General features: G+C 44.9%; 1 protein-coding gene across 1 annotated transcript in view; it reads left to right on the top strand.

Moving 5' to 3' along the window:
* sbf1 (SET binding factor 1) overlaps nt 1–18,718 on the top strand; it is a gene marked incomplete at its 5' end in the record, with an annotated part of 194,434 nt that overhangs the window by 144,573 nt on the left and 31,143 nt on the right. The window contains 4 exons of the mRNA XM_084330919.1: nt 312–407; nt 3,820–3,894; nt 5,097–5,260; nt 15,549–15,725. Coding sequence (XP_084187045.1) covers nt 312–407; nt 3,820–3,894; nt 5,097–5,260; nt 15,549–15,725 — 512 coding nt within the window. The remainder of the gene's footprint in view (nt 1–311; nt 408–3,819; nt 3,895–5,096; nt 5,261–15,548; nt 15,726–18,718) is intronic.

Below are 18,718 nucleotides of genomic sequence, written 5' to 3'. Positions count from 1 at the left end.
TCCACTAGCTTACAGCTGGAGAGCCTAAGGTTTCATCCTGTCTCAGACTCTTATCCGTAGCCTTATCCACTAGCTTACAGCTGGAGAGCCTAAGGTTTCATCCTGTCTCAGACTCTTATCCGTAGCCTTATCCACTAGCTTACAGCTGGAGAGCCTAAGGTTTCATCCTGTCTCAGACTCTTATCCGTAGCCTTATCCACTAGCTTACAGCTGGAGAACCTAAGGTTTCATCCTGTCTCAGACTCTTATCCGTAGCCTTATCCACTAGCTTACAGCTGGAGAACCTAAGGTTTCATCCTGTCTACCGGCAGACTCGTCGGATAAGCTGAGGCAGCCAAAGATCGGAGTCCTGATGAAGCAGGTGATGGGAGGCAAGGAGGACGTGCCAGGAACCTTCAGTCGAGGAGGTGAGGCCGTGCTTTAGTGTGTGTGTGTGTGTTTTCAGTTGTAACGTAACTCATTAACTAGTCCATTGAAGTCCATTGTATGTTTTCATATCTATCCTCACCCGGACCGATATGCTTTTGGACAATAGTTGGATGTCTGTGAGCTTCGAAAGACGTGGTTTGTTTATATATATATCTGTGTTTCCCCTGAAAAAAAAATCAACAGCGGTGCTGTGCTGCGCGCAACGCTGGCGGAATCCATATTAGCGCACGCTGCCGGAGAAATAACTTAAAACGACCTTAGAATTGTTCGAGATTCATGTTCGGTTATTCATGTTCATGTTCATGGAGTCATGTTCGTGTGAATTTGCTAGGATGTTTTTGGTGTGTCCGCTGACACTAGAAGTGCTCTGGAGGCCCAGGTAGCTGCATATTTGTACACTTCACAAAATGAAATCTTATCAAGTGAAAATATCTTGTATTTGGTACAATAAGTCCAATATTGAGTAGAATTATCTTGAATTATCTTATTCCACTGGCAGATAATTTAGCTTTTTTTCTTTCTTGATTTTGGTCAATTTAATCTTGTTTTAAGAAAATGTTAATATTTTTTTCTTAAAACAAGATTAAATTGACCAAAATCAGATATAAAAAAAGCTAAATTATCTGCCAGTGGGATAAGATAATTCAAGATATTTCTACTCAATATTGGACTTATTGTACCAAATACAAGATATGTTCACTTGATAAGATAAAACATGTTTGCATTGTAGTTGTAATCAGGGTAAATGTCAAGATTAATGACATGCCTCAAGACTTAAGAAAATGTACACTATTTGTATTGAACATAGATATAGATGATTTAATAGATAATATAAATAGAAAACATAGACATAGATACATAGAACATACTAACTGTCTAACATACACAAATCATAACACTACAACAGCACGTTACACCTAAGAAGTCTCAGTGGCATAGGCTACATTCTGCCTTAGGCCTTGTCCAGACTAAAATGATTTAGATCTGTTTCGTTTTCGTTTCGTTTTAAGGTTAAGATAATAAGTGCATGCCACAAATTTACAAAATAAATGTCTTTCCTTTTATTTAACACCCCGACCGGAAGTGTTATAGTGTCTGTTGCTAGCAGCTTAACTTGTGTCGGCCGGTTCTGTGCTTTTCGAGCTAACGTAACGTCATTAGTTTCCAAAGGAGAGGAGAGAAAGACCTCGGCTCACATGCAGCTCAAACTACCTGTTGGAATAAATTAATTGATTGATGTTTAACTTGTCCCTGTGTGTGTCCAGTCATTTCGACTAGCAAACTGGGTTTTCAGAAAAAGGCCAGCTATGTGACGCTAATCTCTAGTTAGTATAGTGTATTGCATCAGTGTAATAAGTGTAAGCACAGCAGAGCCCCGCTTCAGACAGATAGAGAGAGCACAGCAATATGTAAAGCTGTAAAAGCCAGATTAAGCTCAATAGCTGTACATGCCATTGTTGTTGTGATGTTTTCACACGCGGGGTAAGGGAGAGGTGGGCTATCGTGTCATCGGTTCAGGAGAAGACGCGTATCGCTTGTAAAGATGGTGACGCAGTGGGGGGCGTCTTCAGAATTGCGCACTGGTATCAGAAAGTACCGTCTTCAGGCTGCCAGAATGCAGTCCCGTGTGGCAGAAAGGTGCAAACGATCAAATACTTTGCCTAAAACGACCAAAATCGTTTTAGTCTGGACATGGCCTTAGAGCATTTCATTTTCCTGGGCTTTTGAAAGAAAAGCTCCAGGGCTCTTTGGTGGGGAATTCACTGGTAGGGGCTCATTGATGCTGAGACGCATACAAGCGGCCAGAGGGTCTCCCTGCAGCCTGTTCCTCAGGTCAGTCTTCACCTGTAAATACGGAATCAATCACTAGACAATAAGTGGGGTGAGATTTGTGGCAAGTCAAATAACAAATCTGATTACAAATTACTAGGGCTGACCACGAATAGTCGACTAATCAATCGAAAGGAGCCGTAGTCGACTGCCAACCTCTTAGTCGAATGCACACACAAAATAAATATATATATTTTTTGTCACTTTCCAAAAGCAAAGAGGCCTATAAGCGTGGCTAGCGCTAATGGCGCGCGTCCTTGCCCCACAATGGTGGAATGAACTACCCACCCCAGTTAGGACAGCCGAAACCCGTCCAATCTTTCGCCGTCGACTAAAGACGCACTTCTTCAACCATTATCTGAAAAAAATAATAATAATAATAACTAACCCTAACTAACCTTACTGTCATGCACTTGTCCTAATATACTAACCTACACTGTAGCACTCAACACTTTGATGAACATTGTTACTCAGCTGATAGAGTTGTGCCCTTCCTGATGACTTGTCGTACAGAACTTGTAAGGCGCTTTGGATAAAAGCGTCAGCTAAATGACTAAATGTAAATGTCAATGTAAATGCATACCAGAGAGGCTAACTGCCTAAGAAAACGGACACAGAGGCACTGAAAGAGGATCTCACCCATCTAATGAACACACTAGACTAGACAAATATCAAGATGTATCCATCAGTGGACCAATTGCATGCTTTTGCAGAGGACAAGAAGCCTTCAGTCGACTCCTTCAGACATTAAGCACCCCCACAGGCCAAATGGAATGATAATATATATAGAAAATTCAAATTAATTATAATTTCTTTTTTTATAATTTCTTTTTAATAAGTCTACTCTAGTTCATAGCAGTGGCTGTCCTGATTCAGCAGCGGCGCAGCGGGAAAGGTGCATTATTATATGCATATAAGGGAAACACTGTATATATTTATTGTTTGTTTGTTTTATTTATTTATTTATTTAGATCCCCACTATCATTAGCAGCTCTTCTTCCTGGGGTCCAATAACTTACATTATTTTTTTAATAACAATCTTTAATATTTTTCTTTAAACCATATATATATATATTATTGTTATATAATATGATTTGGCAGTAAATTCCATTTTAGCGTTGCTCTGTACATCACTGTACGCTGAGTTATGCAAACTGAAGCAGCCTAGTAGAATAACCATGTGTATCACAACTATGGTTGCAAATAAGCACGTTCCTTACTCGATCATTGATAACGTTAACGATCAATCAATCGATTAATTGTAACTAAAATACCCAATTTACCAAACAATAACAAATGTATTTGTTTCCTCAATCAAAAGGTTTATCTCCGCAGCAGCGACATATTGCATTCTCGCAATATTGCATGGCATAAGGAACATAGAAATATATATATTACTTTTTATATATATTAATATATATTTTTATATATATATATTTTTTGTAGCTTATGTTTTGTTTAGTGTATGTAAAGTGTATTGTTGTGTGCGACACCCATCTTCCAGCCACACTGTTGTGGGTTAACGGGCCGTCTGTGTGTATGTGTGTCATTTGACCTTAGCCCTGGGTCAAAGGGCGAGGGTCATCTCCCTCTCTCAGCCCAAAGTGTCAGGCAAAACCAGGAACCCTAATAGAGGTACAGTAGGCCACGCCCCCCCCCTCCTCCCTAATCTAACCAATCGGGTCTATTTTAACAGTGATGGTGTCCGTCTGTGTGACGTCGTAGTTCTCTGCCTCTTTCAGGACTAACTGTCTGCTGTTGTTTTCTCTTCTCTTCTGATTGGGGAGTGGCTCCTTCATGCCCCGCCCCTCTGCATGCCCCGCCCCTCTGCATGCCGGCCCAGTGGGGGGGGGGCTCCATACCTCTGGGCTCTGCAGACTGATCTCTGTTTGATTACTTCTCTCTGTGTAACAAACCATAGTGACTTTAGAGGCAGGGTTGGAGACATCGGCCGCCCACGTGCGCCGAGCGAGGACCAATGAGGTTGAAAGGGGACTTCCTGTATAAGCCAGTTGGCCTTCAAAAGAAAAGCATGGAAATCGGGAGATAAAAATGTTGTTGATGTTCGCACTTTTAATTTGAAGGCCAATTGACTAAACGGGAAGTCCACTTACATCCTTATTGCTGCAGGCTTGACGCACCTGAGAAACCCAATTTGTCCACAGCCCTATTTTAGAAGAACTTTAAAAATCAAATCAAATCGTCATCATTTAATTACAGGGCTTTCCCTAAACAACAGTGTAGGGGCACAGTGCCCCCTTGTGGTTAAAAACAAACAGTTTATACCTTATACACTGTACTTAACCCTGTCACTACCACACTACTGAAGGTTAACCCTTTCACTACCACACTACAGAAGTAGAAGGTTAACCCTTTCACTACCACACTACAGAAGGTTAACCTTTCACTACCACACTACAAAATGTTAACCCTTTCACTACCACACTACAGGTTAACCATTTCACTACCACACTACAGAAGGTTAACCCTTTCACCACCACACTACAGACGTCTGTTTGTTTGAAACCCTGGGGAAAGCCCTGCGTTAGTCGAGTAAAGTAGTTAGTATTTCATCTTCATTTCTGCCTTGTCTTATCAGCATGGCTACTAGGCTGAAGAATAGTGGCGTTTGTGGCACAGTGTGCAGATCAACACACTAATGATGCCCTGTGTGTGTGTTCATCCCGGCTCCAAGTCCGGCTTGAGAACTGCACCTGACGTCTGTCGTTATGTGAACTAAAGCTGTTAGTGTGTGTGTGTGTGTCTCTGTGTGTGTGTGTCTCTGTGTGCGTGTGTGTGTCTGTGTGTCTCTGTCTCTCTGTGTGTGCGCGCCTCAGGGAAGTGGGGCAGTATCCGGGGCAGCGGCCGCCTCAGCGCCTACAACCCAGACGTGGGGAACCGGCTGGCGGGGAAGGAGGGGCCGCAGCCCAACGGGGGGGAGCTGTTCCTGAGGCAGCACCGCGCCTTCCTCTACATCATAGGAGACAAGGCTCAGCTCAAGGTGAGGGCCTTCCTCTTCCTCAGTGGTCGGCAATAGGCGGCCCGCGGGCCGAAATTGGCCCGCCAGCAATAATACCTGGCCCGTCAGATTATTTTGAGAATATAAAAAAATATATATATATTTATATCAGACTGACTATAGTCTAGGGCAGTGTGGTGTATTGTCCCTCTGGAGTCCGGGCTATTTTCACCCCTCCTCCCTGGGAATTTTAATTTATTTTTTATTTTTTACATAATATGAAACTACAGGTTCATACCTTCAAAATAAGCCATCAATTGTCAAATTCGAGCCGATAGTTTTCAATCAATGTCCTATGAAACATTCTGGTAACATTATAACTAGTGCTGTCAGGTGATTACAAAAATTAATCTAATTAATTACAGGATTTGTAATTAATTAATCTAATTAATCGCATTTTAATCGCATAACCATTTTATGCCTGATATTCTATATTCTATAATCATATTTCAAATTGCATGTGTCCGGATGGCAGAATTCAGTACTGTATCTACAAAACCTTCTGTTTAATCATCTTCCATCTATTAATTTGCTTAGATTTTTCAGGTCTGGTCAATTTGAGCATAGTGTTATTCACAGTCAAAGATAAAAAAAAATGTAATTGATATTCTCATTTGGTTCATTACAATTTACTCAAGCCTAGTAACAGACACAGTATTTATGACACTGGGAATACATTCCCTGAGATCCATAGATGTCCCTAGAATCAGATACCAAGAACATGCAAATGGACCATATAAAAAAAAGTCTGTAAATGTGTATTCTACGTTCTTATGGAATGAATGAGATCAAAAAAAATTTATATAAAAAAAAAAAAATGTAATTAATTTTGAGTTAATTTTCATAACGTGATCATTTGCTGTGTAATTAATTAATCTAATTAACGCGATAAACTGACAGCCCTAATTATAACCTAATCTCAGTTCAGGGCTTTGAAAGAATCAAAGACAATTCAGCTATTTGATGAAAGGACTACACTCCCAGAATTCAATTCACTCCACACCAATTCACACCTGAACAAAGGCCCAGCTTCCAGTCTGTCGTTCCTTTGTTATTCCAATTACTTGTCGTTTGACCCAAGAGGCACAGAGAGAGTTTTGTTGATAAAGCTAGGGTGCAGTCATTAGATATTATATATTGTTATTTGTATAAGATATATATTTACTCTGTATTTTTACTTACTTGCCGTAGTTCGTACGCAACACTTGATGAACATTGTTACTCAGCTGATAGAGTTGTACCCTTCTTGCTGTCTTGTCGTACAGAACTTGTAAGTCGCTTTGGATAAAAGCGTCAGCTAAATGACTAAATGTAAATGTAAATGTAGTTCCCAGCCACAGGTGTTGTGGGTAACCGGAAGTGATTGCACAGGTCTGTACCTGAGCTGTAGTCGGATAATAAATGGTAAACTAAAGTAGCGGTCCGCTCATCATTGTTATACAGGTGCAGGGCTCTACAGTGCGACCATATTGCTCGCATTTGCCCCTAGAAATATGTGTGTGCGAACCGGAAAAATCAATTACTCGCACAGTGTGCGAGTGAAGATTACAGCATCAGTCGTGCTTTTTTCTCTCCGCTGATAATCGTTCAAAAACTACAAGTCCCACATTGCACTCAAGCCAACGGTCCAATCACAGTCGAGTGACGTGACTGGTTTCAAGGGGGAAAAGGGAAATGACCAATCGGAAGCTCTCATTTGCCTTTTTACTTCCTGAAAGTCCGCCATTGCGATATGCGAGAGTTTTCCGAGACAGTAACTTATTCTAGTCTTACCAATAGCAATAGATTTTAGAACACCTAGATTTATCGATAGCAATAGTAATATAACGTTAATGCAACAAAACAAATTCCTTGCTTTGTTAATCATAACGTTGATGCAGTAGCGTATGTCGTTGTGTTGGCTGTAATGGACACGAGAATAACATAACACTGTGTACACATTAAAATTGCGATAATCGATTCTAACATTTTCAAATCGATTCTAACATTTTCATTGCGATGCATTGTTACACCCCTACACCAAAGTCACTGGCCCACTGTGCGCGTGTGTATTAGTGATGTTAAGATTCACTGATTCGCATCGGTGCACCGGCATAAACTTTCACGATGCGAGTGCACCGGTGGAATAAGTGCGCATCGGCTAGAATTCAGGTTGATCTTGCGATGCATCTGTTGTACCATCTGTTGCATCGGTCAAAACCGATTCATTCATATAATTTCCTCTCATCCACTTCTGTCAGCAGTGCACTGCACACAGCAGATACTATCTTTGCTTCGCTACTACAGAAGGCGAGAGCCGCGTCACAGTTATCAACAAACAGTGGAAGTCGAGGAGACATGAATAGAATTGATCAACTGGCTAACGCTAGTAGCTGCTGGCTAACGTTAGCCACTTAGCCGTTCAGCTAACGCTAAACTACAGTATCTAACTAACTAACGTGACTCTGCAACACCAGTTCCATTATTGAGGAAATGGGGGGGGGGGGGTATATTGACGACGCTTGACAACAGGTTCAAAGATAACTTCACATTTATTGGCAATTCGTTTCTTTATATCGCTTCCTCCAGCCAGGTTCAAACTGTGTTGACAAAATGCCATCATGGTGTGGTTAGCTACGGAGCATCAGAACGCTCAAACGCGCTCTCGCTCTTTCTCTCTCTCTCTCTACGTTCAATGATTTAAAGTGGCCAAACGTTACAATATAAATACTAACTGGATAGTTGATGATAAACATTTAATTTCATTATCTGAAATATTATAAAATCATTAAGTCTGCTATAAGCCATTATCCCTTTGTGTGTGATTATTATTGTCTCACAGTAGTGTGTATATATACATTGTGTGTGTGTTTTTAGCTAAAGTGGATAGAAAACACAGTACTGTGCAAAAGTCTTAGGCAGGCTTAGGAGTTTTTATATAAATTGTCTTACAGTAGATTATTTTATTTTTAATAATATAAGCTGCATATAAGGAATACAACCAAATCCTCTGTCATACCATAACATTCTATCATTATTTTGCATCGTATTGAATCGCATCGCCCCGAATCGCATTATTTTGAATCAAATCGTATCGAATCGTATCGTATCTCAACAGGGGTGAATCGTATCGTATCGCATCGCATCGCCCGGTGCTTCAAATGTATCGTTAATGTATTGTATTGTTGGCACCGTATCGAGATGCGCATCGCATCGGCCTCAGTGATGGAGATGCACATCCCTAGTGTGTCTGCTAACTTGGCTAGCATTATCAACAGCAGAGGTGGGTGAAAGCGGTGTGACGTAATTGGCAGAATCGACTGTCAATCAATGGTCTACCTGACACGCAAACTCATAAACAATGTTTCTGTACTGGAGGTGTACAGTATTTCAATAGGCAACCCTGAAAGGATTATTTTTCTAGAAGAGCAACACTAGCCAAAACATAGGCATTGTATGCATAAAAGGGGCAAAAGCTAAAGTTAAGTGACTGTTACTTTTATAGCAGTAGTTTGATTTGATAGTTTATTTGATAGGGACAGCACATGTTAATGAACATCAAGTACAAAATACAAAATGTAAACATGCAGGGTTGTAGCAAGAGCTAATTTACACCAGGAGACAGCAAAACTCTTTCAATAAATAAATAGCCTGCTTAGGGTAAAACATTGTGACAATCAATGATAAAAACAACAATAAAATCAAGAAACAAGTTACATAAACTAAATCAGATAAAAAATGATCACAGTTCTGGTTTGCCTTAAGATGCAGTTTAAGATGGGTCTTGAACATGGAGTATGTGGGGCACTCTCTAATCACAACTGGTAGGCTACCACCTTTAACAGAGAACACAGTTTTAGCAAAGGTAGTATACCGAAAAGGCACCTTACAGTCCCCTCTACTGATGGCCCTGGTGGTAATGCCAGTGTCTCTTTTTTGTTTAATGTCACTGCCTTTTTTAATAGGCCTAGTTGTTGGCTACAACTTTGCCACAGTAGGCATTAATCACTTAATAGTTCAAATGTCTGTCCCATTCCCGTTTGCACATGCAGATACGCACACAGTGGGCCGCATTTCATTGTATACCTGTATGCCGTGACAATTAAAACTCTTGACTTGAGTGACTTTGGTGGTATGTGCTATTGCACAGATGTGTGTCCCGTTCCTGTTTGCACATGCACGCACAGTACAAATATACATTTATTAAATTTTTTTTTTAACTCTGTTACTTGAAATATCTTCACTATTTTTGTGTGCTCCTAAATTTCTTTGTGTGCTCCTAAATTTTTTCATTTAGGAGCACATGTGCTCCTTGGGAAAAAGGTTAGCGTAGAGCCCTGAGGTGTGAGGTAAAGAAGTCCTCAGGATATTATATAAATTGGCGACAAGGACGTCTGAGTCTGCGCAACGCGTCGCGGTGAACGGCTGTTATATAAATGCACCATTTACCATTTTATAAAAGAACATAAACATGTATTTTGATGTCATAGGGCCTCTAACGTGTTGTGTTCTGCTCTCAGGGGGGGGAGCAGGACCAGTTCCACCAGTGAGAGCTGGTTCTCCTCTAACGTGTTGTTCTGCTCTCAGGGGGGGAAGCAGGAAGCAGTGGGAGCTGGTATCTAACATGTTCTGCTAGGGCTGGGCGATATGGAAAAAAATCATATCGCGATAACGATATGATAATTTTATTTTATTTCTCGATATCGATAATTATCGAATTGTTATAAGTATAATTTTTTTTTTTTTTTCTTTTTTTTTTTAATAACAACAGATGTATGTTTATTTTGCAGCAATTCTTTGTCATTGCCGCCATCTTTAGTGTTACATCCCCTCACACTCCAGTTCTCAGGCAGTGGGAGCTGGTATCTAACATGTTCTGCTCTCAGGGGGGGAAGCAGGAAGCAGTGGGAGCTGGTATCTAACATGTTCTGCTCTCAGGGGGGGAAGCAGTGGGAGCTGGTATCTAACATGTTCTGCTCTCAGGGGGGGAAGCAGGAAGCAGTGGGAGCTGGTATCTAACATGTTCTGCTCTCAGGGGGGGAAGCAGTGGGAGCTGGTATCTAACATGTTCTGCTCTCAGGGGGGGAAGCAGTGGGAGCTGGTATCTAACATGTTCTGCTCTCAGGGGGGAAGCAGTGGGAGCTGGTATCTAACATGTTCTGCTCTCAGGGGGGGAAGCAGTGGGAGCTGGTATCTAACATGTTCTGCTCTCAGGGGGGGAAGCAGTGGGAGCTGGTATCTAACATGTTCTGCTCTCAGAGGGGGAAGCAGTGGGAGCTGGTATCTAACATGTTCTGCTCTCAGAGGGGGAAGCAGTGGGAGCTGGTATCTAACATGTTCTGCTCTCAGAGGGGGAAGCAGTGGGAGCTGGTATCTAACATGTTCTGCTCTCAGAGGGGGAAGCAGTGGGAGCTGGTATCTAACATGTTCTGCTCTCAGGGGGGGAAGCAGTGGGAGCTGGTATCTAACATGTTCTGCTCTCAGAGGGGGAAGCAGTGGGAGCTGGTATCTAACATGTTCTGCTCTCAGAGGGGGAAGCTGTGGGAGCTGGTATCTAACATGTTGTTCTGCTCTCAGGGGGGGAAGCAGTGGGAGCTGGTATCTAACATGTTCTGCTCTCAGGGGGGGAAGCAGTGGGAGCTGGTATCTAACATGTTCTGCTCTCAGGGGGGGAAGCAGTGGGAGCTGGTATCTAACATGTTCTGCTCTCAGGGGGGGAAGCAGTGGGAGCTGGTATCTACAGTAACATGTTCTGCTCTCAGGGGCGGAAGCAGTGGGAGCTGGTATCTAACATGTTCTGCTCTCAGGGGGGGAAGCAGGAAGCAGTGGGAGCTGGTATCTAACATGTTCTGCTCTCAGGGGGGGAAGCAGTGGGAGCTGGTATCTAACATGTTCTGCTCTCAGGGGGGGAAGCAGGAAGCAGTGGGAGCTGGTATCTAACATGTTCTGCTCTCAGGGGGGAAGCAGTGGGAGCTGGTATCTAACATGTTCTGCTCTCAGGGGGGGAAGCAGGAAGCAGTGGGAGCTGGTATCTAACATGTTCTGCTCTCAGGGGGGGAAGCAGTGGGAGCTGGTATCTAACATGTTCTGCTCTCAGGGGGGGAAGCAGTGGGAGCTGGTATCTAACATGTTCTGCTCTCAGGGGGGAAGCAGTGGGAGCTGGTATCTAACATGTTCTGCTCTCAGGGGGGGAAGCAGTGGGAGCTGGTATCTAACATGTTCTGCTCTCAGGGGGGGAAGCAGTGGGAGCTGGTATCTAACATGTTCTGCTCTCAGGGGGGGAAGTAGTGGGAGCTGGTATCTAACATGTTCTGCTCTCAGGGGGGGAAGCAGTGGGAGCTGGTATCTAACATGTTCTGCTCTCGGGGGGAAGCAGTGGGAGCTGGTATCTAACATGTTCTGCTCTCAGGGGGGGAAGCAGTGGGAGCTGGTATCTAACATGTTCTGCTCTCAGGGGGGGAAGCAGTGGGAGCTGGTATCTAACATGTTCTGCTCTCAGGGGGGGAAGCAGGAAGCAGTGGGAGCTGGTATCTAACATGTTCTGCTCTCAGGGGGGGAAGCAGTGGGAGCTGGTATCTAACATGTTCTGCTCTCAGAGGGGGAAGCAGTGGGAGCTGGTATCTAACATGTTCTGCTCTCAGGGGGGGAAGCAGTGGGAGCTGGTATCTAACATGTTCTGCTCTCAGGGGGGAAGCAGTGGGAGCTGGTATCTAACATGTTCTGCTCTCAGGGGGGGAAGCAGTGGGAGCTGGTATCTAACATGTTCTGCTCTCAGGGGGGGAAGCAGTGGGAGCTGGTATCTAACATGTTCTGCTCTCAGGGGGGAAGCAGTGGGAGCTGGTATCTAACATGTTGTTCTGCTCTCAGGGGGGGAAGCAGTGGGAGCTGGTATCTAACATGTTCTGCTCTCAGGGGGGGAAGCAGTGGGAGCTGGTATCTAACATGTTCTGCTCTCAGGGGGGGAAGCAGTGGGAGCTGGTATCTAACATGTTCTGCTCTCAGGGGGGAAGCAGTGGGAGCTGGTATCTAACATGTTGTTCTGCTCTCAGGGGGGGAAGCAGTGGGAGCTGGTATCTAACATGTTCTGCTCTCAGGGGGGAAGCAGTGGGAGCTGGTATCTAACATGTTCTGCTCTCAGGGGGGGAAGCAGTGGGAGCTGGTATCTAACATGTTCTGCTCTCAGAGGGGGAAGCAGTGGGAGCTGGTATCTAACATGTTGTTCTGCTCTCAGGGGGGGAAGCAGTGGGAGCTGGTATCTAACATGTTCTGCTCTCAGGGGGGAAGCAGTGGGAGCTGGTATCTAACATGTTCTGCTCTCAGGGGGGGAAGCAGTGGGAGCTGGTATCTAACATGTTCTGCTCTCAGGGGGGAAGCAGTGGGAGCTGGTATCTAACATGTTCTGCTCTCAGAGGGGGAAGCAGTGGGAGCTGGTATCTAACATGTTCTGCTCTCAGGGGGGAAGCAGTGGGAGCTGGTATCTAACATGTTCTGCTCTCAGAGGGGGAAGCAGTGGGAGCTGGTATCTAACATGTTCTGCTCTCAGAGGGGGAAGCAGTGGGAGCTGGTATCTAACATGTTGTTCTGCTCTCAGGGGGGGAAGCAGTGGGAGCTGGTATCTAACATGTTCTGCTCTCAGGGGGGAAGCAGTGGGAGCTGGTATCTAACATGTTCTGCTCTCAGAGGGGGAAGCAGTGGGAGCTGGTATCTAACATGTTGTTCTGCTCTCAGGGGGGGAAGCAGTGGGAGCTGGTATCTAACATGTTGTTCTGCTCTCAGGGGGGGAAGCAGTGGGAGCTGGTATCTAACATGTTGTTCTGCTCTCAGGGGGGGAAGCAGTGGGAGCTGGTATCTAACATGTTCTGCTCTCAGGGGGGGAAGCAGTGGGAGCTGGTATCTAACATGTTCTGCTCTCAGAGGGGGAAGCAGTGGGAGCTGGTATCTAACGTGTTGTTCTGCTCTCAGAGGGGGAAGCAGTGGGAGCTGGTATCTAACATGTTCTGCTCTCAGGGGGGGAAGCAGTGGGAGCTGGTATCTAACATGTTCTGCTCTCAGAGGGGGAAGCAGTGGGAGCTGGTATCTAACATGTTCTGCTCTCAGGGGGGGAAGCAGTGGGAGCTGGTATCTAACATGTTCTGCTCTCAGGGGGGGAAGCAGTGGGAGCTGGTATCTAACATGTTCTGCTCTCAGAGGGGGAAGCAGTGGGAGCTGGTATCTAACATGTTGTTCTGTCTCAGGGGGGGAAGCAGTGGGAGCTGGTATCTAACATGTTCTGCTCTCAGGGGGGGAAGCAGTGGGAGCTGGTATCTAACATGTTCTGTCTCAGGGGGGAAGCAGTGGGAGCTGGTATCTAACATGTTCTGCTCTCAGAGGGGGAAGCAGTGGGAGCTGGTATCTAACATGTTCTGTCTCAGGGGGGAAGCAGTGGGAGCTGGTATCTAACATGTTCTGCTCTCAGGGGGGGAAGCAGTGGGAGCTGGTATCTAACATGTTCTGCTCTCAGGGGGGGAAGCAGTGGGAGCTGGTATCTAACATGTTCTGCTCTCAGGGGGGGAAGCAGTGGGAGCTGGTATCTAACATGTTCTGCTCTCAGAGGGGGAAGCAGTGGGAGCTGGTATCTAACATGTTCTGTTCTCAGGGGGGGAAGCAGTGGGAGCTGGTATCTAACATGTTCTGCTCTCAGGGGGGGAAGCAGTGGGAGCTGGTATCTAACATGTTCTGCTCTCAGAGGGGGAAGCAGTGGGAGCTGGTATCTAACATGTTCTGCTCTCAGGGGGGAAGCAGTGGGAGCTGGTATCTAACATGTTCTGCTCTCAGGGGGGAAGCAGTGGGAGCTGGTATCTAACATGTTCTGCTCTCAGAGGGGGAAGCAGTGGGAGCTGGTATCTAACATGTTCTGCTCTCAGGGGGGGAAGCAGTGGGAGCTGGTATCTAACATGTTCTGCTCTCAGGGGGGAAGCAGTGGGAGCTGGTATCTAACATGTTCTGCTCTCAGAGGGGGAAGCAGTGGGAGCTGGTATCTAACATGTTCTGCTCTCAGAGGGGGAAGCAGTGGGAGCTGGTATCTTAACATGTTCTGCTCTCAGGGGGGGAAGCAGTGGGAGCTGGTATCTAACATGTTCTGCTCTCAGGGGGGAAGCAGTGGGAGCTGGTATCTAACATGTTCTGCTCTCAGGGGGGAAGCAGTGGGAGCTGGTATCTAACATGTTCTGCTCTCAGGGGGGAAGCAGTGGGAGCTGGTATCTAACATGTTCTGCTCTCAGAGGGGGAAGCAGTGGGAGCTGGTATCTAACATGTTCTGCTCTCAGGGGGGGAAGCAGTGGGAGCTGGTATCTAACATGTTCTGCTCTCAGAGGGGGAAGCAGTGGGAGCTGGTATCTAACATGTTCTGCTCTCAGGGGGGGAAGCAGTGGGAGCTGGTATCTAACATGTTCTGCTCTCAGAGGGGGAAGCAGTGGGAGCTGGTATCTACAGTAACATGTTCTGCTCTCAGAGGGGGAAGCAGTGGGAGCTGGTATCTAACATGTTCTGCTCTCAGGGGGGGAAGCAGTGGGAGCTGGTATCTAACATGTTCTGCTCTCAGGGGGGGAAGCAGTGGGAGCTGGTATCTAACATGTTCTGCTCTCAGGGGGGGAAGCAGTGGGAGCTGGTATCTAACATGTTCTGTCTCAGGGGGGGAAGCAGGAAGCAGTGGGAGCTGGTATCTAACATGTTCTGCTCTCAGAGGGGGAAGCAGTGGGAGCTGGTATCTAACATGTTCTGCTCTCAGAGGGGGAAGCAGTGGGAGCTGGTATCTAACATGTTCTGCTCTCAGGGGGGGAAGCAGTGGGAGCTGGTATCTAACATGTTCTGCTCTCAGAGGGGGAAGCAGTGGGAGCTGGTATCTAACATGTTCTGCTCTCAGGGGGGGAAGCAGTGGGAGCTGGTATCTAACATGTTCTGCTCTCAGAGGGGGAAGCAGTGGGAGCTGGTATCTAACATGTTGTTCTGCTCTCAGGGGGGGAAGCAGTGGGAGCTGGTATCTAACATGTTCTGCTCTCAGGGGCGGAAGCAGTGGGAGCTGGTATCTAACATGTTCTGTCTCAGGGGGGGAAGCAGTGGGAGCTGGTATCTAACATGTTCTGCTCTCAGGGGGAAGCAGTGGGAGCTGGTATCTAACATGTTCTGCTCTCAGGGGCGGAAGCAGTGGGAGCTGGTATCTAACGTGTTGTTCTGTCTCAGGGGGGGAAGCAGGACCAGTTCCAGCAGTAGGAGGTGGTCTCAGGGTCTAACGTGTTGTTCTGCTCTCTCTCAGGGGGGGAAGCAGGACTCCTTCCAGCAGTGGGAGGTGGTCCCCATCGAGGTGTGTGACGTGCGGCAGGTGAAGAACAGCTTCAAGAAGTTGATGAAGGCCTGCGTGCCGAGCTCGGCCTCCTCTGACCCCAACATGAGCTTCCATCACTGCCTGGAGGACTCCGAGTGGATGTGCCTGGTGGGTGCCTTCCCTGTGTGAGTGTGTGTGTGTTAAGGCTGTCCCCGAAGCCTGTTTTTGGGATTCGAACTTCGTCAGGGTTTTTCGAACGGACGTTCGAACCTTCGTTTTTTTTTTATCTACTTTTTCTCCCATTTTTCTATTTTTCTCCCATCCCAATTTCGTATCGTCCAATTCTACCCTCCCCTGTCTCGAACGTTGTTAGGCCATGCCTCCCACAAGCCGGCTGCAATGTGGACTAAGCCTTACATCACGTGTCCCCTCCGGTACTCGAGGAAGCAGCAGTTGCATCTTTTCACCTGCACAGCGCGATCTCTCAGCGTCGGGGGTCTGCGTTTGGAGGGCACGCCGCCCCCGTCGCTTCCTGATTCTGCTGCGCAGGCGCACCAACCGACCTGTAGGAGTCGCTGTCCACAACGTCCGATCCCCACCCATCAGCTTCCCACCCCCTAATACTGCCAATTGTATTAGTACGGACGACCAGCTAAACTGATAGCAATGCGGAGAGCTTGGCTCGAACCCAGCGTCTCCTGCATTGGTGGTGAGCGCCTTGCCCACTGCACCACCTAGCCGCCCTCGAACCTTCGTTTTTAATAAAAGGTATTATTAAAAAAAGAATTTATTTCAATATATATATATATTTTTTTATAATTTTTTTTTATTTTTTTTATATCCTCAAACTAAATCCTAATTTTGAATAAAGTGATTAATCTGATTAAATGAGTCTTTTTCTTTTTATTAAATCAACTTTCCAGCCCCAGACCCAGCCCAGGGAGAAGCCCCAGCCAACTAAATCAATTAAATCAACTTTCTAATGAATATAACTCATCAGTTTATTTTAATACTATAATATTAGTGTAGCCTAATCTTTATCTGTAACTGTGAAGAAAAACCCCATTGGTTTAAACAGAATGAATTTTATTAAATTTGTATTACAAATAAAAAATTCAAATGTTGATTTAGAATTTGAATGCCAACGTAACGAACGAAGCTTCGAACGTTTGAACGTTTGGGCTCAGCCTTAGCGTGTGTGTGTGTGTGTGTGTAGGCCTGCCGCGATAAGCAATAAATCGATGAATCGGCGCGATAATTAAAATGAATGCAATGATTTTGACGGGCGCGATTAATTGCTATTTGCGCGTTTGTTTTAATGAGGCGGAACCAGTACCCCTTGTCAGTCACTCTCCGTGTGGGGGGCCGCTGGCCTTACTACAGAGTACAGCACGGGAGCTCCGTGGGGCACTAGCAAGTTAGCAACGCCACATAGCTTAATTACATTTCTCAATAGTGTTGCTCATTTTAACCAAGTAGCGTTCTTTGTAGTGTAGCTATTTTTAGACCCAAGTAGTTACTCGCTACTGCCCGGAGAAACTGGACTGCTAAATAAAGATTAAAGATCTAGCGTTGATGCTATTCAATGCTATCAACATTAGCTAAATAGCTAACAAACTAAATACAACATATAGCATAGCTACAACCAGGGCTGTACGTTAACTTTTTTTGCACATAGCACTGGTGCTACAGAGGTTGATAGTTTTGTAGCACAGGCCAAAATCTTGTAGCACGAGTATAAAACGTCTCTAAAATCTCTAAAAACAACCACAAGTAGTGCAGTTCATTACTTAAATAGGTATGTGACTGGCAAGGGACATGAATCTTGCATACAGGGCACACAAAATCCAAACTTTAACAAGAAATGCTTTTAGACAAATTCTTTCTTTATTTGCCCATAATGTAAAACAAAAAGAACAAGGACATAACCATATAACCGATATGAAGCAGTCCGAGACCAGGCAGCGCTGGTGTGGACTCAGATTACAGGGAAAGCTAGAAACCAACCTAGAAACACCTAGAAAGTTAAACCAACATAACAAATAGATATAATGCATACAAACACCTGTACATATTTGTGGAACCAAATAAATAAATTTATTATTATTATTATTATTATTATTATTATTATTATTCGTGTGTGTGTGTGTGCACTGCACACGTGTCACAGTTCCAGCATCATGTCTGCTGGCCACTTTTTCAGATCCACACACACACACACACACACACACACACACACACACACACACACACACTATTGCATTAATCAGAACTAAGTACAAGGAACTCTGCATGAATGAAAAGGGCTTTATAAATAAAATGAATTATTATTATTATTACCTTATTTGCATATTGTCTCGTTATTAGATAGATAGATAGATTGATTGATAGATAATTAATACTTTATTGATCCCGGAGGGGAATTTAAGTAGCCATACGATGGAGTTCTTTTTACAGAGTAAAATTTGCGGCTTAAATTTAGTGAACAGCATTTCTTCCTTGGCGATGCAATATGCCACATTCATCTTAAACTTTACCTCACGGAGATCAGCATCATCCGCTCTGGTCGTCTGTTTACTCAGCGAGTGCAAGAGGGTGCCGGCCCGCGCTCAGGAGTTTGTTTAGCGTTGAAGGCATCCCGGGCAAGAATGTGTCGATGGGACGTATTGTGTTTATTAATGTTATCCCTTTTTAGGATATTGTTACCCGCGAGTCAAGGGATTCTCTGATCGGATCTTTTCCGGAGTCTCCCGGCACCAGTGACAGAATAATAATAGCTGTGCTTCCTCATTAAAAAATATCCACGGAAAATCATTTTCCCACTCTGCGTTATATCTGTACATCTTGTTAATCTTCTCCTTTTGTCTCGTTTCTATTAACGGTGGTCCCTCTCGGGCTCGTTTGGGGTTTTGATCTTGTACTTCTTTTGTTGGATTTAATACCTTAAAAAAGCGCTTCATCTTGTCGAAGTCACCCAGTCAGTGTACATTGAGCTCGCAACTTAGTCGCGGGGATATTGTTCGCTAGGGATTATGGGATTTGGTGTTTGATTATGGACTCTACGCGAGACGGGACATTGTTTTTAATCGCACGAGACTACAAGTACCAAGTGGATAGCGTGGCGCTGTGGTCCATTCAATTTACCGTCACACTTTATTTTT

Source organism: Notolepis coatsorum (assembly GCF_963971535.1).
Source record: "Notolepis coatsorum genome assembly, chromosome: 15".
Taxonomy (NCBI): domain Eukaryota; kingdom Metazoa; phylum Chordata; class Actinopteri; order Aulopiformes; family Paralepididae; genus Notolepis; species Notolepis coatsorum.
Note: the sequence above shows the minus strand (reverse complement) of the source record. Positions and strands in the feature narration are given on the sequence as shown.